The 26781-nt window shown below is 40.0% G+C and overlaps 1 protein-coding gene across 2 annotated transcripts; it reads right to left on the bottom strand.

Annotated features, from left to right (window-relative positions):
- Nucleotides 1-4919: 4919 nt before the first annotated feature.
- Nucleotides 4920-25722, bottom strand: Ctso (cathepsin O). 2 transcript variants are annotated; one of them, XM_037206682.1, is made up of 8 exons: nt 25565-25722; nt 18176-18281; nt 17424-17563; nt 15298-15465; nt 13987-14108; nt 8209-8372; nt 7318-7410; nt 4920-6479 (listed from the first exon to the last, which is right to left on the bottom strand). In XM_037206682.1, the coding sequence occupies exons 1-8, from the start codon at nt 25670-25672 to the stop codon at nt 6361-6363; spliced, it is 1020 nt and encodes a 339-aa protein (XP_037062577.1). In that variant the 5' UTR covers nt 25673-25722; the 3' UTR covers nt 4920-6360. The 2 variants fall into 2 exon arrangements, with proteins under 2 accessions (XP_037062577.1, XP_028735962.1); XM_028880129.2 differs by having other exon boundaries at nt 4920-5337.
- Between the last annotated feature and the right edge of the window lie 1059 nt (nt 25723-26781).

Raw genomic sequence — 26781 nt, 5'->3', positions numbered from 1 at the left:
TATTATTGAAAAAAATAGGCAAATGAATGGAAACACATGAACTATGAACCAAAGGTTGAGGGGCCCCCAGCTGGATCAGGTCCTCTGAATAGGTGAGACAGTTGATTGGCTTGATCAATTTGGGAGGCAACTAGGCAGTGGAACCAAGTCCTGTGCTCATTGCATGAGTTGGCTGTTTGAAACCTGGAACTTATGCAGGGACACTTGGTTCAGTCTGGGAGGAAGGGACTGGACCTGCCTGGACTGAGTCTACCAGGTTGATCGCAGTCCTCGGGGGAGGACTTGTCCTGGAGGAGGTGGGAATCGGGGGTAAACTGGGAGTAAGGGGAGGGAGTGGGAGGGGGGAGAATAGGGGAACCCATGGCTGATATGTAGAAATGAATGGTATTGTAAAATAAAACATATATATATATATATATATATAAATTCAATTTACCCTGATACTTACCTCAATGGAATCACTTTATATAATTATTACCTCATGGTGTCATGCTTTATAAAGCTTATTGAGCACTTACTTTATATTATATATGCAACAAATGCTGTAATTCCATACAAAATTTATTCAAATAAATCTTTAAATAATCAGTTTAGGTTTTGGCTGCACATTGCCTGTAAAACATGGCTTTGTTGGGGATCTTGAGAAGGGGTAGAGATCTTTCTGAAGATTGGTCTGAGGGGCATTATAGGATTATTTTTTCACCAGCTCCCAGAACTCAAAGGCACTTAAGGAATATACCACAGGAATCTAGTTCAGCTCCTGGAATAAGCTACTCTTGAAACATTATAAAGATGCTCTTCTCGCTTCTGTGTCAATATTGACTGTCACAGACCACTTTCTTCCTTACACTACGGACCCCAAGAATGACAAAAGCCATCTTTCCCTGCTCCAGGGAGCATGAGGCATGGTCAGTGCTAACACATAGAACTGTTCTAGAAATAAGTAGCAGTTCTCTAGGGAGGAACCATCTTTCCAACCTACTAAATAGGCCAACTGGCTAAACAGCAATCATGCATTCCTAACAAAAATATCATGCTGAGGGTTTATATCAGACTTGAGTCTTAGTCTTCTTTTGTCAGTCTGCCTTGGCTGATATGGAGAGGCTGCAAAATATTGTGTTAAGTTTTCTAATGATTCGTGATTAGAATTAACAAGTTATTTCCAAGAAGTGGGAAGTTCTTGAAAGAGGCAGACTATAAATCAGTCTTAATTTAACACCATAAGGATCATGTTTAGCTACTCTGTAATATGCATGTAAAGTAGAACCATCTGTGTCCTAGGTTCTGCATTATGGATCTGTCTACTTCCCAATTTTTAAAATTTTAAATGTGAAAGAAGAAGTATAGTACTTGTGCAGACTTTCTGTCAGTATTATTTACATAATAATAACATGCATTTTGTGCTTTGTATTATTTCTAGATGAATAAAGAATACTAGCTAGATAAATAAAGACCCCAATCATTGAGTCTATTAGAGAAACATAAACTTTGACGGGCAGAATTTATTCCAGGATTCTAAGGCATAAGAGCTATAGAACAGCGCTTTACATGCTTTTTGATGAGAGGAAATGAAGCTTACAAAGTAAGTATTCCCCATTTGGACAGAAACCGGTGTTTTAGTTGGAGTATACCACAGCGCATAGTTAGCAAAGGTCAGATTCAGCATTTGCTCTTCTGCTTATTGATTTCTGAGGTTTGTCTTTAGTTCCCAGGGTATTTGCTAAAAATGTATTACCTAGAAATAACTCAAGAGTATAGAGGCAGGCATGCCTAGATTATATCCAAACAAATGACATTTTGCATATAGGAAGTGAGTTTTGTATCTATCCATGGGGTTCCTGGAATCAGTATTTCAAGGATGTACAAAGGAAGATGATGGTGGCTTTCAGCTACATGGCTTGTGTGTATGTGTTGTATGCATATGTGCACACTTGTGCGTGTGCTTACATTATACACACTGGTAGTTAAACAGATAAAAATTTAGAGGCAATTACCATGTCAAAATTTATGTTTCTCTAATAGACTTGGCGATTGGGTTCTTTATATTTCTTGGTGACTAAGCTATATACCATTGCAAGATTTTTTCCCCAAAAGAGTCAATAATTCTTTTTTTTTTTTTTTTTGATTTTTCGAGACAGGGTTTCTCTGTGTAGCTTTGCACCTTTCCTGGGACTCACTTGGTAGCCCAGGCTTGCCTCGAACTCACAGAGATCCGCCTGCCTCTGCCTCCCGAGTGCTGGGATTAAAGGTGTGCGCCGCCGCCGCCGCCGCCGCCGCCGCCGCCGCCACCACCATCACCACCCGGCAAGATTCAATAATTCTTAACGTAAATATCACAGTAATTTCTACTGATGGTTCCTCCACTGGGTCCCGTTACCCTTTGCTCTGGAGGCTGGGAAGCCTCTTTAATGGCAACTCTCTGGAATTTCAAAGTCACTGCACAGTTGACTGATTTAACACTTGCAGTAGGGACCCCATGAATCACTTCCAGGATCTGTGGGCGATTTTCAGTATGACTCCTAAGTATTAAGTAATGAATTGACCCGTTCTTCCTATGGTTTTCTGGGGCAGGAACACCCATGTGCAGGGGCAGGTAAGTCATCACTCATCTCCAGGGGATGGAAAGGTAGAGAGTGGCCTCTCCATTGAAGCTCATTTGAAATAATTTTCATGCAATCTTACAGACATTAGGGAATTCAGTGCTTTAAAACTTGAGAGTAAAATGATATGATCATTTTAGAGGTATAAATTTTGCAAAATACAGTAGATACATTATAATAGTGTTTTTCATAGCCATCCAGATTCTACTCTGGAGATTATAGTGTGGGAACCCCTGGGTTAAAGGTCATTGTGTTTAGTTACTAACAAAGATTGTCAGAATTAGAGGGAGTTACTTATATCAGGCTCTAATTAGAAAATAAAAATAATAAAGCTGTGAAGTCATGGAAAGGATATATATATATATATATATATATATATATATATATACACACATATATGTGTGTGTGTATATAAAATATGTGATTATATAACAAAAACTATCACAAGAGATTGTTTGAATTGCGTCTCACCAAAGGTCATCATAACTTCATACAAAAACAAAAAGCTTTTGTGAAGTCATTTCCATGGGGACTACTTGGTCAAGCTTGATGTGGATCTATATGTAGCTGAGGGGAGTTATTTTAGAACAGAACAACTTAATAATCTGTATTTATTTTACCAGTAAAATCCCTTGTTTTCCTTCACTTCTTGGGCATACTTAAGCATATCCCCAGCAGCATACAGTGTGGAACAATGAACTCATTATCTCAGTAGAATCTGTCTGAGTTTGTCATTTTAGGTTGGCTGGGGACAACTGAATAGCAGAGGTGAGAGACAATAAAAAATGTACCTCCAAGAAAGGATTAATGAAATGGAGAGGAAGTAAATAGATGAAGGAATGGGTTCTAAGGTGGAGTTGACTTGATTGAGTACCTAGAATTCCTTTGACTTTACTGATGATTACACAACAGCAATGGTGCTGAGAGACAGCAATGGTAAGGAGGAAGGGACCACTGGGTGCTGACAGCAGCCTTGGGAGGATGGTGAGGGGCATCTGGGACATGGTTGGGTTAAAAGTATCTAAGGAGAAAACCACACTGGATATATGGATTTGGATCCAAGGAAACGTGAATGTAAAGCATATCAATACTAATAAATACCTATTAGTACTCAACAGATAATGATAAATTATAAGCCACACATTGAAGAATAAGTTCTTTTTAATTAAAAGTCAGAAAATAGGTTTTTATTATAAATGTTGTCAAAATCTAGAATATTTGAGGGATAACAATGATTTTGAAAATTTAAAACTTCATTTGCATTTGAAACTGTGTATCAGAAAACCACTGGTAACATACTGAAAGTCAGAAACACAAACTGTCACTGAACTTAGTTCCTTTCTGGACTCCTTGAATAATTAGACTACTTTATTTAAAATGTTAAGAATCCTCTTCTGCTATTTTTTCACACTCCAGTCTATGCACATTTTTTTTGGGATTGTTTCTCACTGGAACAGAAAAAAGAATAAGGAGTTTTGTTTTTGATTCTGGTATTCTAATAAAGGACATGAACAAAGACCAAAGTGAGTTGGACTACCAGCTATCAGAGAGTTTTTTTAAATAAGATATTAGGGAATAGAAATGAAATGCCAACAATGTGACTGAGTTCTTTTGGACTGGAAGGTGAACCACCAGGAACACATGGGAATTATACAGTAAGGGACAGGAGAGATAGAAAAATGTGGAATACTTTGTTCTCTGCTACAGAGAGAAAAAAGGCAAGAAGCTAAATGTATTGGATCCTTGACAGTGAAGCTTTCTAGAAATTCCAATTCATAGGAAGTAGTGTAGGATACTTCCTATCATATGCTTGCCATGTGCTTCACTTAAATTAAATGAAGTTGACTCTCTGAAGAAGACACTTTCTCATTTCTTCTTTGTGCATAGTTCTTCTACTGTCTTTTGTTTTTGTTGAGGTAAAACAATTGATATTCCAAATCCATACACAATGCACTCCCTCTCAGAAGGCTGCTGTGATTCTGAGATACACACTGAGTTAGGTTGACAGTTCTAGTAGATGAAGTCATCTACGGCTGGTGATTGTGTCACAAGGGAAAACAAATTTTGATCACTTCTTTGATCCAACTTGACCGAAGTACTCCATTAAAATAAACAGCCAGAGCCAGGCGTTGGTGGCGCATGCCTTTAATCCCAGCACTCGGGAGGCAGAGCCAGGTGGATCTCTGTGAGTTCGAGGCCAGCCTGGGCTACCAAGTGAGCTCCAGGAAAGGCGCAAAGCTACGCAGAGAAACCCTGTCTCGAAAAACCAAAAAAAAAAAAAAAAAAAAAAAAAAAAAAAAAAAAAAAAAAAAAAGAGAAAAGAAAAAAAAAAAAAGAAAAAAGAAAAATAAACAGCCAGAAAGACAAAAAGCAAGCGAAAATCCCAACTGCTTCCAGATGGAGGGCTTGATGTGACCTCTGATCCCACCAAGCTCTCAGAGTTCCACACTGTTCCAGATTTCCTTGCAGGCCCATGTGCTGGGGATTGGGGAATTTCTATGAACTTTGGTTGTCCATCTCTCTGCAAGAATGGGGTGATCAGTCATTGTTGAAAATAATGCTAGCTTACTCTTAGAACTTCTTGTAGGCAGTTGTTGAAACTTGTCAGTGAATAATGCTTAGAATTAAGTATTATATTAGATCATATCATGAAGAGCATCATTTTCATAGTTGTATCATGATGACTCCAAAACATGGCATGATCACACAAAGACAACGGAGACAGAGTCTGCTATACCTAAGACAAAATGTAAAAGAGGGAAAAAAAGGTATTAATAGCAATCAATTTTCTCTATATGATTTGTGTCTCAAAATTTAATTTTCACTTATGTTTAGATTGAGTTAGTATTCATTAACAAAATAATTTAATGGTTATACTTAGCTGTCAGTAAAAGCAAGGCAAGCTTAAAGGCAAACACTAGAAGAGAAGAGATACTTAAGATTTTTGTCCCAAAAAAAACCAAACCCAAAACTACTTGCTAGCTGAATAAATGAGTGTCTCTAAGATCTGTACCACACTGACCTGTGTTTCTTAAGGGGAAAAATGACTTATAGAACTTACTTTAAAATGTTTAAAAACTTAAACTCTTATATTTGAAGTTTACTACATATTAATGAGTCCCAAGTGTGTTAGGCTTTTTTATTACATCAGAATCTAGAACTTGTCACCACGGTAAAAGTTTTAACAGCCCATTTGAAAACTAGATTTCATTTCAATGACCCATAATCTTGAAATTTCCTTGGATCATGGAGCAGTCTCTGTCTTTTGCCATTGTTCACTAGAATCATGTGGACAACACTGGGTATGCAAATGTTCAGCAAATATGGTCAGGAAGGACTTGAATCCCAGGACAGTCAGTAACCAGGAAGGCTCTGGACACTCAGACTGTGAAAGCACATAAAGGGGAGAGAATGTCTGGAAGGCTGGAAAAGGCCATCGTGAAATGCAAAGCCATAATCAAGGCAATTATGAACCAGCATCTGCATTGTGTCCATTGGAATCCCCAGGCCCCAGATTCATGGTCAGAGCTTTGAACACAGTTCGTTTTCAGCACAAACTAGCCACACCTCACTGCCACGTTGAGAGACTGTGAGAGTCAGTAGCAGAGGGGCACGCTTAGTAGCCTCCCATCTGTGAGCCCCAGTGACACAAAAGTCCCATGAACTACTGAGCAGCACAGGCCTGGGTGGCTGGTTGTGCTCTGGGACGGTGGCTCTTTCTAACAGGGGAACGATTTCACTGTCTAATAGCACAGGTTAGTTATTGATTTTCATTGACTCGATGCTGTGGAGTAAGTGAGCAGCAGTCACTAGATTGCAGCAAAACACCTACTCTCAAATTTTGCTGTTGCTCTTGATCTTTCTCACAGTCTGAAGGGTCTGCAAATTGGGAAGATTTATGTGCCACAATGTCAGAACTCATGATACTGAGAAATGAGTGTTTCTATATGCAATTTAGTTTAATTCTAACTAGATTTAGAAAACATGATGATTTTGCAGACCAAATCTCACACTACAATTCTGAATACAGGTTTCAGCATCAGCTAAGGACACTGAACCAGATCTTTCCATTTGCTTCTGTTTGGCTGGTTATACAATACAAAGGCATCTGTGTATTTGGGAAGCTTTGCAGTTTCCGTAGGCATTTTGTGAGCATTTTTCACGTGACAGATTGCAAATTAACTAAAAACAAGTGTGATGCTCACTCCGATTTTCATACCCAAACACAAAGAAAAACTGATTCCTAATTATTTTTTGCTTTCATGTTTTCCTTGCCTTTGCGATGTCAGAGATCAAACCCAGGAGCCTTGAGTCAGTTCTGCAAATGCTCTACCACCGACCCACATCCTCAGCTCCTCTTGACAGTCTCAAGCAATAGGAGAATCAATGCATTATAAAAAATGAATCTGAAGGAGAAACAGGGTTCTGGAGAAAATCTCTTAAATGGAGTGAATAATCTGTTTTTTCAAGTAGTTGCCTTTGTTAAATTATTGTTTTATTTTATGTTTTAACATATATACATAACTTTTTATTTTAAAATGAGTATGTGTTTAATGGTGCATTATGAAAATTTTCATTTTTTTATTAACAGTGTAAGCAAAAAAATTAATATCACAAAATGACACTCAGCCCATTGGAAGCATTCAGGATTGTCATGACAATATATTCAAAAAGGCCTTCAGACTTAACCTAGAAGTTTCAACACAAATAGACTTACCACAAACATTACCTCCCATTTTCACGTGGGCATAGCCTTCTATTCCCCAGGAGTTGCCCCATGAATTTCGCACCATCCAATATGGAGTATTTCCTACAAAGGTAAGATGCTAAGACACACCCTGATAAACCTATATCGATTAGGAGCACATACATTTCTGTATTTAAAATTGAGTATGCTATAAATCTATTTGCTGCAATGAAAATATTATTAATGTGAAACAATCATTTACATTTACTGTCTTTAACTTATTTTGTCTAGATAGCTTAGTAAACTTGAATTGTGCTTATAGTCTCATTCTACACAGTAGAATCTAAGTTCATTTTATTTAATACAGAGTTAGGTAAGACAAGACAAACTCATTCCCAGGGAATTAGAAGATGCAGTATTACACACAAATGATAAACTATCAGGTACTTCTCTCCTGCTAACAGTTACCCCAAGTATTTTAGATGAAGCATTCACTTCATGTGAATTTAAAATTACCATTCACAGATTGAGGTGTGGCTCAGTGCCAAAGTGCGGGTCTTGTATATGCAAGCCACAGGATTGAATGGTCAGCAAAACACAGAGAGAAAGAGAGGGAGGGAAGGAGAGAGTGAGAGAGAGGGGGAGAGAAGAGAGAGAGAGAGAGAGAGAGAGAGAGAGAGAGAGAGAGAGAGAGAGAGAGAGAGAGAGAGAGAAGAGAGGAAGAGAGGGAAGAGAGGGAAGAGAAAGGGAAGAGAAAGGGGGAAGAGGGTAGGGACAGAGGGATGATTGTCAAAATCTGATGGATGTACCAAGACAATTCATGAAAGTGGCTTCTGAGGCTCAGCATAGCATCTCGTCATCCTCTAGGTAGCCCTAGTTCAGAGCCCCCTCTGGGGAGGGACTCTGTGCACTCATCCTTACCTGTTTTATCAAATCCTGTGATGAGAACTGCATGGTTCGCCTCCCCACTGGAGCAGTGATGCTGGATTATGCCCCCCAGGTAATCCTGCCAGCTCACTGCATCAACTATCACCACCAAAGGGCCGAAGTTCAGAAGTGCTTTTGCCATTTCATCTTCTTGGTCACTATGGAAGGAAGATATACACAGGTAAAGAGTTTAACTTTTGTTTGTTTGTTTGTTTGTTTGTTTTTCGAGACAGGGTTTCTCTGTGTAGTTTTGGTGCCTGTCCTGGATCTTGCTCCGTAGACCAGGCTGGCCTCGAACTCACAAAGATCCTCCTGGCTCTGTCCCCCAAATGCTGGGATTAAAGGCATGTGCTACCACTGCCTGGCTAAGAATTTAACTTTTTTGTTGTTGTTGTTTTTCAAGACAGGGTTTCTCTGTGTAGCCTTGTGCCTTTTCCTGAAACTCAATCAGTAGCCCAGGCTGGCCTCGAATTCACAGAGATCTGCCTGGCTCTGCCTTCCGAGTGCTGGGATTAAAGGTGTGCACCACCACTGCCCGGCACAGAATTTAACTTTTAAGGTCAAAGTAAAACACAGTCTTTTAAATCTGTTTTAAATTGGGGTGTGTGTGATAGCAATCACAAAGAATGTAAGTGAAGATATTAAAGGACAAGAGAGGTTGACAGTCCAGGACTTAAGGATGTTGAGATTTCAGTCTCTTTCTGTATTGTTTGCTAAGCAAGGTTTCTACTTTTACGGTCTTCTCATGGCCCAATATTTGTGGACTTCATGTTCCAATCAGTACAAAACAGAAAGGAGGAGCTTTGTGTCTCTGTTGAGATTTCCAGGAAGTATCACTTCTCTGTGCACAGATCTCATTGGGCAGAACTCAGTCATGAGACTGACTCCAGCTTATAAGAAGATACGGAAAGAGTTTTGTATCTGGTAAACAAAGCATCCTGATAGAGTGCAGGGTCCCTTTTATTAAATAAAGTTTAAAGTTCTGATATTTGTAAATATGTTGTCACCTCCAAGAGATGAGTATCTGAGTATCTGGCAAACAACCGTGTCCACTTTTTTTTTTTTGTCAGTGAAAGTTAATTAATTACAAAGGAGGCTCACTCAGAAAAACACTGGAAGAGTTGTCCCAAAAAATAAGAAGAAATATCAAGATGCCAGAGTACTAGGTGCAAGGCTACCAAGATTGCAAGGCAAACAGTTGCTACTTTTACATTTCCTGATGTTTACATCAAAATCTAATGTTGCATAACATTTGGCCCCCATCTATCCTAAATGTGTGTGATCAAACCACTATTTACATTTTTCAAAGGCCAGCTTGTGGGTGAAGGATACCGAAACCATGGTACTAAGAGTTCAGGCTGTAAAGATAGCATGTGGTAGTTTATTGCTACAGAAAGCTATGAAGGATTAGTGGCTTTCAGAGTAAATGCTTCCTTACTGCACCTGCTACAGCCAGTTTCCAGCAAGCAGACACTTAGTTCACAGATGGAAGTCACTCTGAAAGCCTAACAGTGGAATTAACTGCAATAGAAACTGTGCCCTCATTTTACCAAGGGGTCATCCAAAATATTAACCTGAGATTTGAGTTGGTACATTTTGAATTTATGCTCTAATAATTGGTGCACAGCAATTATTAGATAATGGGGGGGGGGTGAGGATAAAATGTTTTTTAAAGGCACCATGGCCAAAGACAGGCCTTGGGTTTCTTTAATTCTGGGCTCAAATCCCAGATTTATATTGTATTATACCCCTTACCATACTCTATACAACCATAAAATTATAGAATTTAGTAGGCTTTATGTTCTGTAGCATGTCTAGCATGAGTCACATAATATATCATATATACTAAATCTATAATAAATCTCATACAGTTTACTCAAACCTTATAATCTTCCTCTGCCTTCTAAGTAATCCAAGAACTAGTTCAGCTCACCCTAAATTGTAGTTTGCAATATATCTCTTTTATCTTGAAATTCTTTGAATATTCAAATATATTCTCTACATTTGCCCTAATACAATTGTCTCCATCTCCTTAGGACAACAAAAGATGCATAGTAAGTCTTTCTCATCAACAATCTAGTTTCAATCTAGTTTCAAGGACACCAGGAGAGATGCTAAAGATGTAGGCCGAGAAGCCTCAGAATGTAACCATTCTACAGTACCAATTATGGAGTCATTGAAATAATTTAATAACACTCTATGCCTGAGCACGATGAGGACAAGAGAGAGAAAGTGCTAGCAAATTAGACATAGGCTAGCCCACGGTCATGGCCAGCAGAGATCGTCTCCGTTTGATCTCAGATACCTAATCAAGCGACATTGCAGTCATTTGCTCTTTAGCTTTCCCCAAGTTAAACTCTGTAGCCAACAGCTTCAGCATCTGTGCCCCGCCCCCTGGCCCAGTCAGTCCCATCTGAGCTACGATGCCAAGAAACAGTAAGTTTTCAGACCTAGATTCCATGCGCTTACATGTTATTCCACAAATCAACAACTTATAAAAATCTATATTCTTCAAAGAATTCTCCTAAATTTTATTGTCATCAAGGTTTATTGTTTAAGGCAAACACTCTCTCTGACATCTGGTGATTCTGTTGATATCATCTCCTCTTCCTGAGAGCTTGATGTGACAATATCATGTCCTTGGTCTGGATTACAGTCACTTCCTTCCTCTTGTTATCTCCATAGCTATTCTCACATGCCAGTCTGAGTCATATAAGGCCTTGCTCTGAAAAGCAAAAGTCCGTGGCAGACGCCTAGCATGATGGTATTTTGCTTTAAGCCTAGGTGGTGTTTGTGTTTGAGCCTTCCCCCCTTCCCAATCCTTTTCAGTTCCTGTGCCATGTCTCATGGAGGTTTGGGTAGATTACTGGGCCCCAAACGACATGTTTTGAGAACTCTGAGTACTAGATCTCATGATCTCAGAACTCGAGAGAGAGATGAATGGGCTCAGAGTTAAATAGGCATGATCTTCCCTCCCTTATAGTCTGTACCCGGAGACCTCGAGTCATAGACACACATCTGATGCAAGGAGTGATACAGACATGCCAGAGATCTGGCCTCTAATAGCTGAGGCAGATCCCAAGGAAGACCCTCCATCTCCAGCACTCAGCACTGTAGTACACACCACTACTTCCCAGAATGAGACTCCAGCTCTATAGTAAACCAAGGAATCATGGCAGCATGGCCCCCTCCACCTCAGTGGCACTCTCAGCTAAAGGGTCTTATAAGGTGATAGGTATCAGTTTTGATGAAGCTCAGAAGTGTGTATCTCACCTCTGACCCAGAGTTCTTCAGTCATTGGCCTCAAGTCATAGATAAGATTCTGGCTGAAGACGAAAGCACTTTTCCCTTCGTCTCCCACTGCCAGGGTCTCTTGTGGCCACTGTCTACATCTCTTAACTGCTGTGATATTTCCTTTCTTGACTTGGACTTTCTTGCTTCATTCTGTCAATTCAAGTTGTTCAGTTTAAAAGCCTAGACTCTAAAGAAATGAGAAGAATGGGTGCTGACTCTCACCTCCACACTCTTCTAGTCCCCTGGGGGGGGGTCCTCATATGCTGGTCTTGATCTTTTCTCCACTGGACTGCATTGTCTCCTCCTTGCTCTACAAGCATGCTAAACAGGCCTCTGTTTCAGGACTTCTGCACCCATTTTCTGTGTTTGGAGCAATATTTATGATGCTATCTTCATGAGCACATTATCTCAAAAGTAAGTCCTGGGTGAGGCTCCTTCTGGCATCCCTTTTTAGGACTACATAATCTCCTTTCCCCTAGAGAAGTGATTCTCAACCTTCTTAATGCTACAACCCTTTAATACACCTCCTCAGGTTGTGGTGACCACTAATCATAAAATTTTTTATAGTCGGTATTTTTAGATGCATTTATTTGCATGCTCTTCTCCAACCACCGGATGTCATCTTGCAAGCTTTCATAATGTATGAGTATTTATTGTTATTAAATTTCAATCCAGTGCAAGTTAAAATTAGAGTCTCATATCTCATTCAGTCTCTCCCTCCTGACAGTGCTTGGAAATTATTACTGTTGTGAATCATAATATAAATATCTGATATGCAGAATATATGATATGCAACCCCTGGGAAAGGGTCATTTGACCCCAAAGTGTCATGACCTACAGTTTGAGAACCACTGCCCCCAGAGGCTTCCTCTTCCCACTGTTTTATTTATTTATTTATTTTATTTATTTATTTTATTTATTTATTTCCTCTTCCCACATGTTTCTATTAGTTTTATTTGTCTGCCTCAATCATTTAGGAACAATCTACAAGGACAGGAGTTTGTCTAGGCTGCTTATTTTCCAACCCCCAATAATAAACACTGTCCAGTAGTTATCTGAATGATTGGATAAATCAATTCATGCTCTTTCTGAGGCTTGATTCCGCCAGTTTGAGATTACTGTGGAATGTTTAAAACAATGCAGAAGTTGTTGGGCTGTAGGCACTGTTAGCATTAGAGTAATCTCTTTCTCTACCCTACTTGCCCACCAACTCATTCAGGGTGATATGATTCTCTGTCTCTTCCATATTTTTAACTTGCTACCCAGGAAATACTTATTCCCTTGATTCAATTTAATTACCTGTGGACATCTGGGTCCTTTTGTGAATACCTTTTCAAATATACTCTCCAGGAATTGGCAACTTATAAAGACATGTTTTCTTATTTCAGGAGGTGTATTGACTTTACTCCCAAAGGAGACAGTGGCCAATGTCCTTGTGGTCAGAACCCTGTGTAGCCAGTTATGGAAGCAAGGTTCTGGTTCTTCTGGTCATTCCCCAGGGCCCTTGCTGCAAACAGGAGCTGGGTTGACAATCTCTAGTGCTCTGGACACTTATACCAAGATTTCAAGGGTTATTCTTTGTTCAAGGATCTAATTTCACCCCATTGCCAATTTCCCATGGGTAGATGCCATCTGCATCAAGTATCAGTAAATCACAGGACACTGTATACCTGGGTCTGAATGGAGTTCTTTTTTTCCATGAGATGTTTCAATAACAGCACAATAACCTGAAATGCATTCATCAATGGAGCCAGGAGTTGGTTGTTTCTTCTATTTACAACATTCGTATTCTATACCTGTTACTAAATGACCTAAATAATTCTCTGGCCAGATCTTTTTTTAAAAAAAACATGATTTTAATGATATTTTAATGATTGTTTATACTTTAACTCACCAAAGTTGCCCTATTTTTCAATGTCCACCACCACTCTTTCCCTTTTATCGGCCTTTATTTGCCCTGCATCCCCATCACATTCATGCACCATGCATGTTACATAACTTATTTTCAACGCTATAGTTTTAGCTCCAAGTATTATTGTGATAGGCTTGAGTTTTCCCAGTAGCTGCCCACTTGAGAACTGCACAGAATATAGTGTTCAAAAAGGCTTCTTATTATGTAATCTGTGAACTATGTAATATGAATTTGGACAGACTCAAATATTAAGACTGAAACAAGTTCCTGTGTCTTACCATCTGAATTTTCTGAGCGTTGGTAGACATATGTTATAGCTTTAAACTGAATTGAAAGTTATTCATTTAAACTTCTTATTTTTAGTGTGGTGATACATAAAAGAATATGCAGATTCTCCTTAAGAGACTTCAGTGACACCCCATTGTGAGCATCAGTTGAACTCATTAGTAGGAAGTTAGTTCTGAGCCAAGAGTGTGCAAGGGTAAGGGTGCCTTCAATTAAGTAATTAATTCTGAAACCAGTACAGATTGTGCAAAAAATAAAAACATAAAAAACAAGTCATTTACCTGAAGTCATATGCAGAAAAATTTTTGATTGAAACTCCAGACTGTGATCTGGGAAAGTAGCGACACAGGCCATTTTCTGCCTTGAACGGGTATTCTGAATCTTCCACCAACTTCATCTGTGTCTAGAGAGAACAGTCACAAAGTTTTCACTACCAGTTGTTTTAAAGGCTAAGCAGAGCTTACTTCAGTGAAGTCAAAGAGGTCAGGCTGCACCCAAGCAGCCTGTAGGCATAATTTGATCTTAAGGTTCTAACTGAAATCACCAGGTGCTTGTACCAAACATCCTAGAAAACATGAATCTTTAAATTTTCCTTTGATTTTTTTCCTCAAGCCTTTTCACTCTAGCACCACCATAGATATGTTAACAAAGTCCTGTTATCCTTCTCTTGAGGACATGCTAGGGCAACATACTTTCCTTCCAAGGCTCCTATTACTGAACCAGCAAAGCTCTGAGGCCAGGCAGTGGCCAAATGTTCTTGCTATGGCATCTCTTGATGTGCTGCATGTCTTACAGTTGTCTGTACAGGCACATGTGCTGGGCTTATTCAAAGAGCAGAGGCACAATCATTGTTATCTATAATGAGGCTAGAGCAGTCACTGGTATGTGCAGTGGTTGCCTGTAAAGTGAATATGTGATGGGAGGGCATTTGGGTTTGGACAACATTAACGTGATGACTTTTACAATGGCTCCTTTTTTTCTTATTTTCATTCCACTAATGCTGGATGCATAAGAGTGTCAGGGAGAAAATGTCAACACAAGAGTGTGACAAAGCCCTGAAGTGGGAGGGCAAGGGCTTAGTATCCAGTTTTGTCTGGCGACATGATTCCAACTTCCAGTGACCATTTCTTCATCTGTAAAGAGTTATAAATCCAGCTGCCCTGTGGTGTCTCTCTTAACACTGTCATTCAGTATGTCTGAAACCAGTAACTGTGGGATCTAATCCTTCTGAGACGTTATGGGATAGGTTTCTACATGAAAGTTATCTACTAAGAAAAATGAAGAAATCATTATCTTTCTAAAAATGTATTCAAGATGTCTTTACCCCTTGATATATTGATGGCTAATTTGTCTGGAAGCCATTACTTCTAAAATCTTCAGGGTCTGTGATGGAACCCCTTGGAGCTCTGGCTTAATCAAAGCTGGCCCTGGTTTGATTCCCTGCAGAATATTCTTCCCCGGATTAAGTCATTCAAACTTTGTCTACTTAGATTTCTGATCACTGAACCTTGTTTAATTTAGGAGAGTGATTGGACTCTGTGTACACAGGACATAAGAGGAAATGAGAGATTCAGAAAGCTGAAATGGTTTACCTTGTTTAGCCAGATCAAGGCACTGAGAGGAGAGCCACCGCTGCAGCCATAATTATTAAAGGAGCAGTCGATGACCTGCTGCACGCTGAGGTAGTCCAGAGGTTTTCCTTGGATTGCACAAGCCGACTCTATTGCACCCACCACACTGAAGGCCCAGCATCCTCCACACTGCCCAAAAGACAGAGGTAGTATATACTAAAACACAGTGTCTACATTAAACTTATCAGTGTCTCTAGATACAGCAATATAAAGGGGGAAAAAAAGCAAAGTTTCCGGAAAGCAGAAACCTACAATAAGCATTTATTCAAAAATGAAACTAAAATTCTCTTTGAGCATTGATTGCTAATTATTTATTAAAATTAAACCAGTAATGTCACTATTTCCAAGTAAGTTAACCAGGCTAATGAATTAGGAGAGGCCAAGAAAACACTTGGAGGCACTGGTTGGATTACGGTTAGTCAGTGACTTCAGCTTATGAATCACTGTTTCCCAGAAAAGAGTATATGGGCTGCTTCTAAGGAAAGGAGGAAACCCAAGGAATGGACAAGGAGCCACATAAAAGTGTGCACAATCCATAGGAAAGGCAGAAAAGAAAGAAAGAGGGGAAAAAGAGGAATTTAAACCTGGCTTAGTCGTAAGACCATGTATTGCAGAACCAGCACGGTGGGGTCGTGAGTGTCCTTGTGGGGTGACGCTCTAAGCAACACCCTGGTTTTAAGTGGTCTTATTTAGTCCTCTAACCTCAGTGCCCATGGCACAGGAAAATAGTCACCAACTGAAGATGGACTGATCTCCAAATGTGAGTATGACTGCGGATACCACCCCCAGAGCTAGCACGAGTCAAGCCACTGAGGCAGCTCCTAGGAAAACCCACCACTGCTGAGTATGTAAATTCCTGCTGGGAAGGACTGGATTCCTGCAACACCCACTACTTACCACTGTAAATCCAATGACAAACTAAATGACTTGGTAGTAAATTCTAATGAACAACCATAAATACTGAATCTGAGAACTAGGAACAAGCATCCTAAATAGACAGACACTAACACACTGAGATGTGCAAAGCACTTCACTTCCTCTCCACAGGGAGGGGGAAGGACCCACTGCTGTTTCCAGTGCAGGCACCCCATAAGTGCCATCCTGTGGCTGGAGATTTGACTTTCTCTTTTCGGCTACATCATTGCTGCTGATGGGATACACAGCAGTAGGAGATGTGAGAAGAAAAAGGAAGCACACGCTCTTCAAACGTCTACAAACGAGGTGGGCTGCTATGCATTACTGCTCACACCCATCCCATGTAGTGCTACCATTTGCTTTCTGCCTTGAGATAACTCCACCCATGACTTCACAATACTCCCAATACTCCGCAAATTTCCCTCTCAGCACCCATCCATATCTGGAAGCCTACTGTGAGTCATTTTCATGCTGAATTGCTGTGTTTACTGCTGTACTTACTTGTTGATTCTTCAACAAGCCAAAAAAAAAAAATTATCAACCTTGTTTACAAGTTTTCTATTTGTTTGTAAAATGTTTCACAAAGCTTTTTATGCACCATCACCTAATCTATTTCTCCCACATCCATTCTCCCTTTACTATCAAACTTTGCACAGAGCTGATCTGTAACAAGAGTATGTAGCCTTGAAGCAATACTGATTGGATACAGGCTGGGTGGTATATGACCTTATAGGCAGTGAGCAGGTAGACCAGGTTTTCTGATGGAGCTCACAGGATGAAGGGAGGCTAAACCCCAGACACTGTGTGGGCAGTCTCATTTCACTTTACCATGCACTTTACTTTTGAATCACTTGCACAGCCCGTAATTGTGTTTACTTTCCCTGTAAGTCCACAGGATTCCTGGTTTGTGCAGTGTGGTTACTGGGATGTATTTCTGGGGTAGTGTGCTGAGGGCGATGGTCACGGATGAGTGAGCATGCCCAGACAGGTTTAAAAGTCAGAACTGCATAACTATCTCTCACCCTTCAAGGAGCCTTCCTTCTCTTCCGTATTGGATAACTGAGGTGCCATTTTATCTAGAAAACACCATGGGTTTCTTGGTTTGACTGAACCTGACCTTGAGAGGCTTTCTAATGCTCAGACAATGAAGAGCAAATGGATGTGGAGCTTACCATCTTCTGGTTTCTCACTTGGTTCACAACATGCTTGTCCCTCCAGTCAAATCTCAATGGCAAAGACACGTTGGGGATGGGTGTCTGCCCTGCTGCCGGGTATCTGAGAGACCAGGCAGGCTTGCTGCCTAAATACAGAGCTGAAGAAAAAGAGGAAGCGACAATGGAGAATGCATTACAGGAAGGGCTTCTCTGGAGTCTTTTTTTTTTTTTTTTTTTTTTTTTTTTTTTTTTTTAATACAATGTCAAGAAAAAACAGTAGCTACCCAGCCAACCCGTCACTTGAAATTTTTCCTCTGTGCTTTTCTGCAATATGAAATGCATTTTACTGAAAGCTGTAAGTGTAAATTTCTACAGTAGGGCTGGAGGTGATGTAGCATGACTCGCTAGACAGAGTTAGGCCAGTGACAATAAAAAATGTGAATAATTGATGTCGTTTCTTTTATTATTACCCACAAAACCATAAATATTCTGAACAGAATTGGTGCTAGAAAATTACCAATGTGAGGAGACAATTGTTGCTTACACCTGCATGGATGCGCATAGAATCATATTTAGTTCGCAAACAATGGTTAGCAGAGTATAGTCCTTAATTCATTTCCCTTATGCTCAACATATGGTACACACTTCAAAGTTAGCATTTAAAAAATATTAACTATCACACAATTTACAAGATTTTCAATAAAATCATTCCTTAATTAGACAGAGAATTTAGAATTGGGAAATTAATCAATAGTAGCTTCAGACCTTACCTTTGAACTCTTCAGGAAACAAATAAGAAAACTGATTTATTCCATAGAAGGCAGTAGAGTTTTCATGAAAGAAAGAGTTCAAATATCGATGTCTATTAAGACTTTCCTGAAATAATGAAAACAAACTTTTTATGTCTACTGTTTGAGCTTTCCAAAGCCACAAATGTATAACTAACTTGGAGATATTTTGGATGCAAAAGTCAAACTTGATTTTCAGGCTGGGGGAAGTATGCCTTATGCATCTGTAATTCTTCTTCCTCACACATGCTGAGAGTATCATACACGTATCTTTTAAAGTGTTGACAAGCACTAGACACTAGTGACACATTATAATTAAACAATTATGAATATAAAATGTGTCTTCCACATATTTTTTTTCCCTCTGTCCAAAGTAACGAGGTTTAGAAAAGGACCAAGTTGATAAATGAATGGAGAAGTCCAAGTCTCTTAAAGTTGTATCTCAGTTTATTTCATTTGGAACAAAAAGGCTTTAGGAAGGATGCAGCCCTGGGGGTCGCCCCAGAAGAAGACCAGGTTTTCCTATCTAGATGGAAGAAAAAAAGTTACTATAATTCTGTATTTCATCATAATCAACCTTAGGTTTGCCTTTTTTATGAAGAGGCTTATATTTCCCAACACTGGCTAATCTTTCAGTTACGTGGAAATTCGGAGGACCACTATTCTCCATGTTAGCATATGAACATGTTGACTTATGCACTTGAGTGTTTATGTGTATGACTCAGAAAAACAATAAGCAAAAACTTGGGCACATTTATCAGTGTGACTTATTACTATGTCACCTGGACTGAAGACATGCCTGGAACACAATAGCGCATCAATAGCCATCTGCTCTTTAATAACGATCTATGTGAAATCTCCATATGGCCTGCTCTTACTACCTTTCATCAGTTTGTTTTGAGCAAGACCACACTGAGACTCATCACAGTCTTGATGCTTTCTCTCTTACTGAATATGAGTAGAAGGACTGCTAACCACATAATTTTAAAAGTTCTTTTGAGTTTCAGGTACTTACGGTTGGTGAAGTAAGGCTTTGAATATGATCTGCACTTACACACGGAAAAATAGAACTAAATTTATAAGGTAATTTTTGCATGACACAAATGATAACATAAGCCACTGGAAGGTAACTACAGAAGAATTTACAGGAATCAGTCATAAGATGGATTGATCATTTTCTTAAACAGGAGAAGACTGGACAGGGATGGAGAATGCAGGGTGTTTGTAGCATGTGGCAGCCATGGGAACATGCATGACTGGCCTCCATCTGTGGGGCTTGAGCTGTTGGGAGGCTCAATTGTCAGAAACGCACAGCAGGAAGCTGTAGTTACCATGGTGGAAAACAACTGATGCCTGAGTACTAAGGTTAGCTATATGTAGGAGACACCAGAACCCCCTGAAAAATAATTCTTAAATAATAGTCACCAGGTGACTTTCATAAATCTTCAAACATCCCTTGATCTGAACAGAAAAGAACAAGACTCATCTCATAACCTCCCCTCTCCCGCTGTGTCACTCAAGGTCAGTGTTACACTGCAGTCCAACAATTGATCCTGGCAGTCTCCCCAATCTCTCATAGGTATGCGCCTAGGATGAGGGTAAAAGGTGAAAATAAGACATAAATTACCAATATCAGGAATGAAATGATCACGACTACAACGCATCTGGCATTCTAATTATTTTGACAACTTTGTGCTAATAAGTTTTCTAATTTGCATGAAATAGAAAAACTGCTTGAGAAACAGATGACTGAACATGGAATAAATAGAAAACTTTAATCATCTTTATCAATTCACAGCATTAAAATTGTAATTGAAAATTGACCCAGAAGGAAAACTATAGTTCCACATGACTTCAGTAGTGAATTCCATACAATTAACAAAGAAATAACAATGATTTTATAGAAAACAAGGAGGGAGACTACATCTCAACTTAAACAAGACCATGTTACTGTGATTCTAAACCAGAAAAGAACATCTCAAGAAAACAGGACTGCACATGAGTAAATCTCCTAAATATAAATATAAAATCCTTAGTGAAATATTGGCAAATCGAACATCACAATGCTTCAGACAGACATCATGACCAAGTGGAGCAGATATGAAAATGGTACACTGATTAGCATAGGAAGCATATCAACACAATAAAGCATTTTAACAGACTAAGGTAGTAAAAGGAGACAAAATGACACAATGTTCTTCCCTAAGAAGATATGTGTTATCTGGGATCCATAGCATGCTTGTGCTTTGTAAAGCTAAGTCTACCTGATTGCCAAGTAGTTATAGCAACTAAGTAATAAAAGAAAACAATACGAGATTGATCTATTTTAAATACCCATAGACCTAATTGTAAATGAAGAGAAGACAACTGCCAGATCTCCTCTAAGACATGGATCGCACAGAAGTAGCAGCAGCAGCTCCCACGGGGCTGTTGTGACCTTTCCCTCTGCTCAGCCAGACACCAGTTGCAGATTTCCACACGTCAGTCTTGTTATCGCCCCTGCAATTACTCCTGCCCTTTCACAGCTCTCTACAGCCATGCCAGGGACAGTCTACTTATCACCACTGACATCCTGCCAGGAACAAAATGTCCTGTGTCACTCCCTCCCTGCCACTAATTTCACCTCCCTCCTTTAAATTCTTGTGACACTGAAAATTTCTCCCTACCCGCTTCTGGCGAATCATAATTCTCTTACATCCCTGTGAACATAAACATATACATATTTGATTTTGAAATAAACTTAAATAAACATCTTACCCTTGAAATGCAACCTAAAGGGACATATTCAACTTATCTGTTCCCCTATTTTCTTCTTTGATAAATTTGGTCACACTGCCAGAATATAAGAACTAATTAAATATGATACTGTTGGGACTATGTATATTTCAACCACTGGCAGAATGAGTGTCTAGTTAAACATCCCCAAGCTATACCGTCACCCATAATAGCAGAACATTTTGATTATAGAAAACATCATTCAAAGATCACGCTTTCACCTTACTTGGGTTAAAATGAAGCAAATATTTATCATGACATTACAAATAAAGACTAGTTATTGCAAACAATCTGATATTGTATTCAAAGTCAACAATGCCAACAGGACAGTCTATCTTAGATGATATCTATTAGAACTCAATCCTAGTTTACCTAACACAAGGCTCACATTGTTTAAAATTCTATTTCATTTCTAGAATTGTCTGCTTTTTCCAGTCACTTTCCTCATGACCCTCAATTTTGGCTGTTGAAGCAAATTTGCTACAGCCTCAGCAGCTCTGAGTCTGCATATGACTTGTCTCATCACATCAAAAGCCTGTGTCTTAGACCAACAGCGGGCGAAAGGTCAGTCAGTAAATTCTAACATAAAACAACAGAGGATATGATGGTGGGTGGGTACACAGTCACCACCTCTAAAGCTACATACAATGCTGAAATCAAAAAGCTAAGCCAGGGGTTCTCAACCTGTTGACCACGACCCCTTTGCAAGTCGGATGACCCTTCCACAGGGGTCTCGTATCAGATGTTTACATTATGATCCATAACAGTAGCAAAATTACAGTTATGAAGTAGCAGTGCAAGGATTTTATGGTTGGGCGTTACCACAACCCGAGGAACTGCATTAAAGGGTGGAAGCATTAGGAAAGTTGAGAACCACTGATCTAAGCCTCTTAAAGAGATCTTGGCATTGGGGTAGAATCTGGGGTCTTCCACGTATGCAACACATAGTCTACCACAGAGCTGCACCCCAGCTCTTAGATTTGAATCACAGCTGCATTTAAGAGGGAAACCATGAAGAGGAAATCAGACAGAACTTATAAAAGAAAAATCAGAGCTCACAAGCAAGAAGAGCCTTTGAACAGATACAATGGGGAAATAAGTATTGCTACCTACTTTCTGTTTTATTTAACTGTGTTTAACTGATTGATGTTCAGTGAGATATCAGATATCACTCTATCCTTAGTGGAAGAGAATTTAAGGATAAAGAACATGAGAGAAATTTCCAGTTATCATAAAAATAGGAGAAAACTTGCCCTTCGGATATTAGTAGGTGCTACACATCTTCAAACCTCTCTAATTAACACTGTATCTTAAGATCCTGACTCTGAAAAACCCTATCTTTTGAGCCTTTCAGTGACTTTTGACAGCCAAGCTTCTACATCTTTCAATTGCTTAATCTTGCTTCTGTATGTAGGTATGCATAAACGTGTAGACATTTTTATGTGCATATGAATGCATGCACCTGTATATACGTGCCAGCATTCATGTGTATGTGTATTTGTGTTTCAGCATCCATGCATACATGCTTTTGGGGATCACATATCAAAATTAAAATGTATTTGTGTGATATTCCTATGCAATCCCTTCCATATGCTAATTTGCAGCTTTACTGGCCTAGCTAGGTTGTTGGACATGCTTCGAGCCCTTATCAGAGAGGAAAGATATTGTTTACTGAAAGTCAGAAGCAGAGAGGGCTGAACCTGGTAGTGATAAAAGATAACTCTGCTGATAACAGCCCAGAACTGGTCTCAAATGGAGATTAGGGTGAAGTTTTAAAATTCTTCAGAAATCAGCATTTTTTTCCCTGAGAAATCAGAAAGCCTCTCATTCCATTTCACTTTCTTGTTATCCAAACCTTTCCAACTATGGGGGAAAAAGTGGCAGAAGCTTGTTTGGTTTATGATAGTTGATAGACATAGTGCTTTTCAGAAACGTCTAAGACTAGAAACCCACAGGATGCTGGGAAGATCCTCAATCCACCTCCAAGAGGAGAATGGTCAGGGAAATTGTTCTTGATAGTGGTTGATAAGAAGAATAAATGAAATACATATACTTTTCCCTTTCGTGTGCTCATTAGCATCTAGAGAAAGAAGCAAATCCTGAGGACCAATTTGTTGGGCTTTGTGGTCTCTAAGAAGAATGTTCACAGTTACCAAGCACACTAAAGATATAGCTGAGGGGATGGAGGGCTGGCTAAGCTGAAGTCCTGGTCTAGGCTCTTCCGATGAACTAGTACTTCTTCATGAAGTCCTTGCTCACTGCATCGTCTCGTCTCAGACTAATTAACTGAGGCATGAATGGGTATACGATTTTCCTAAGGCCACACAACCAGCACACGATGCATGGATACAGCCAGTCAAGTCGACTGGCATCCCATAACAAACCACAGAAGAGTCTTATCTTGTGGGAGTGCCATTATTATTCATTTAAGGAATATTCTGTGGAACACACAGTGCTTCATTACTCAATTTTACCTTATAACATACTTTAAAATTTTTTACTTTATTATGAATTAAAGGAAGCTTCTATAGTCTATACACAACTTGCCTTGTAAGAAAGCAGTAGGGTCTCAAATCAACTAATTCAATAATGGAAATAATTCTGTAAAATGAAGGTTTTTTTAGACTTATAAACTGCGTTTTACTTAGCATATATTTTAATGCATACAGTCAGAAGAATCCTTCTTAATACCTTTGGTCATCAAAGAAACAGAGCCCACTGTGCCCGACTTTCTAGCTGACATCATCCAGGAATGTTCACAGTTTGCAACTATAATGTAAAGACTAAATGCTCAGAAGACTGGGCATCCACTTTATCAATCAAATTCCTGCTAACAGGAATTGCAATGAAAACTTTTTTTTTTTTTTTTTTGGTATTTTTAACCCAAAGTACAGACTAAGATTTGGAATGTTCTCTTCAACTTCCAACTGCCCACTTTCCCATATAGACTCTTGGCTGCATTTCTCTTTAAAGAGTAGGATTTTCTAGATACTTGTTCCATGGTACAACAGCTGTATGGGTCAAGTATGAATAGGCATGAAAATTATAATTTAAAAACACAAATTCTATTTTATAATATTTTATCAGTGACTATGATTGTTAATCTCGATGGTCCATTCACTGGGATTTGGAATCACCATGGAAATAAGCCTCTGGGAATATTACTGTGGATATTTCAAAATCAGGGTAACTGAGGAAGGAAGACCATCCTTAACTTAGGAGGCACTGTGTCTTGTGCTGGGGTCCTAGATCGAATAAAAATGAGAAAGTGAGTCAGGCCACAGCATCCTGACCTCCTTGCTTCCTGGCTGTTGATGCAGTGTGGCCAGCTGCTACACACCCATGCCACCACGACATGCCCATCCTGATGGACTGTCCTCTGGAAGTGTGAGCCAAAGAGACCCTTCTTTCTTCAAGTCCTTCTTTCAGCAACAAGGAAAGAAATTATACACTTATATTGTTGGTTTCCAGGACTCAAGATTAAAAAAATTATAATCTATATAGTGAATGAACACATTGTCAACACCATGAAATTGACTATTTCACCCCAGTGTCTGGTTCATGAGGAGATGAAATCAAGGACAGGACTAGGTAACACACAGGCCAAGGACTTGAGTGAGAAATGGACAGTGCTTCTGGATTTGGTAACAAGAAATGAGCTCAAAAGTAACAAACAGGAGAAAAACACACGCGTTTGGTTTGAGTAAAACACAGGGATGGGTAGCTGGAGCCAGGGTAGCTGGAGCCGAAGAAGGCCTGACCTTCTGCTACTGGAATTTTCCACGCCAAAGAGGAAGAGCTGAAGAGGGCAGAGCTATGGAGTCCCACGGACATTTCAGAAAACAACAAGAAGCGCTAACTGGAGAAACATCAGATACACCTCCGGTGAGCAACTTGACTGAATTCAGACAGACTCTTGATTTAGAACAAGTGAGTTCTCGTTTCTAATAAAATCGTGATGGCATTAAATTTTCAGATTTAAAACCCTGTCACTTAGCATCAGCTCTAGGAATTGAGGCCAACTGTGAATCTGCATTCCAGTCAGTTTCGCTTGTTACTGGGAAAATGTGTCCATGGTCGGCTAACCGGTCTGTTTCAGAATTTTAAGGCTGGAGTAAAATTGCAGGATTATTATGGAAACTTTTTAAACAACCCGAATTAAAGGCACTGAAATGTTTCCTTCTGTTCTACTCCACCAAGTCAGAAAGAACTTTTTAGTAACGTGGTGGTACAGAGTCCCCAGGACAGGGAAATCATTAACCCAGCTAGCTCAGCAGCCTGGGGAATCAAAGAGCCTGCTCCTGGAGTTTGAACTTCCAGTTACTGGAGGAGGGAGCTCGCGCCCCCTGCAGGCGGCTTTCTAAGCGACAGGTTTATTTTGAGAAAGGAGATATGGAACAGCTTTGGGATTACGAGGTGCGGCTTCCCATTAGCTTTGCTTCGGACACATCTTTTGTTTTGGGGAGCATCACATACATCCCTGTCCTGGGGAATCAGGCGTTAGGCGGCAGCGCTGCTGGGGAAAAGTGATCCTGGAGTGTGGGTCCCTCCCTAGGAGCCCGGAGCAGGGGACAGGTAGAGGGGGGAGCTTGGTACCCGCAAGGCGGCCGCCTCCCGCTGGTGGCTCCGCGGCCAGGTCCTGGCGACCCCGTGGCCCAGACAGCAGCAGCACAGCAGCAAGAGGCTCGCCCACCGTGGCTTCATTCCGGCGCCCGAGGTCCTCCAAGCACAGCCCGCTTTCTCTTTCGGTTCCTCGGCTCCGCCCACCGCCCCAGTTGGGCGCAGGCCCAGAAGTAGGAAGCTCCCGGGGGTCCCTGCTGTTTTGGTTGTTTGGTGCTTTTTGGGATCATCCTGGACCTTGTGTTCTTACTGAGCCCCAGGGGTTTGCCTCTTATCCAGTAGGAAAGAGACCAAGGCCTGATTTACACAGCAGCGTGAAGATAGGAACTACTGAATTTCCTGCCATGTGGGATTAAGCCCATTATTTTTCATCCAGTCATTTCAAATTGAGTATGTGTTCATAGAATGTGTGTAAATTGAATACAGCAGCTATTATGTAGACGTGTGATGTGTGTGAATTTACACTGTGCTTTCCTTCTATGGATGCTTGCAAGTACATAACGGAATTGTCCTGCTGCACAAAAAATTTCTTTGCACACAATTTCTTTCTTTCTTTGTACTGGTGTGGCTGTTTCTGTATTTGCAGAAGGCTGTACCTGCTTCTGAAGTTTGTGATGAAATTTAAAGTAATTCTTCTAAACACATTCTTATATGTCGGGCACGTTCTGTGTGTTTCTTTAATTATTTCACTGTTAAGGTAGCTTTAATTTCTTTTCTTGTTTTATTATGCTGCTTTCTCCTTGCTTAGCTTATTTCATAACCCGTTCACCACACTTTCTTCCCCCTGCTTTAATTAAGTGTTGTAATTAAAAATAAAATCCCCCTTCCTTTTACCGCAGTGCTGGTGAACAGAGAGCAGAAGGAACAGAGGGAACGTGTTCCTATCAGTCACTGCCCCAGTCTGGTCAGGCACAGCTCAGTGTAAGGGCTATCTGGTAGAGTGCAGCAGGGTTCTCCTTTAAGGAAACTGGGTGACTTAAATATCACACATCATTGATGACCCTGGGGAGAAGACAGCTGCTTCTCAGAACGACATGTGCACAAGCTCAGGAAATGAGAATTCCGATTTTAGAGTGAGTCCTTACTGTGTTTTTCTGTTTTTTTTCTTCTCTGTTTGTATGACTCTCCCTTCCTCTTCTGTGCTCTTCTTTCTCTTGTCCAAAAGCAGATCCTCTGTGGATGACTGTGACCAG

The sequence above is a fragment of the Peromyscus leucopus genome, chromosome 6 (genome assembly GCF_004664715.2).
Source record: "Peromyscus leucopus breed LL Stock chromosome 6, UCI_PerLeu_2.1, whole genome shotgun sequence".
NCBI classification, from domain to species: Eukaryota; Metazoa; Chordata; class Mammalia; order Rodentia; family Cricetidae; genus Peromyscus; species Peromyscus leucopus.
This window is presented reverse-complemented; position numbering and strand designations above follow the sequence as displayed.

Bases quoted from the DNA above. Each gene is read 5' to 3' on its own strand.
- Ctso (XM_037206682.1), bottom strand. From the start codon at position 25,672: ATGAAGCCACGGTGGGCGAGCCTCTTGCTGCTGTGCTGCTGCTGTCTG. The intron at 18,282-25,564 runs GTACCAAGCTCC...TCATTATTTCAG, and splicing joins GGGAGGCGGCCGCCTTGCGG to GAAAGTCTTAATAGACATCG. The intron at 15,466-17,423 runs GTAAGCTCCACA...TCTTTTGGGCAG, and splicing joins AAGTGAGAAACCAGAAGATG to TGTGGAGGATGCTGGGCCTT.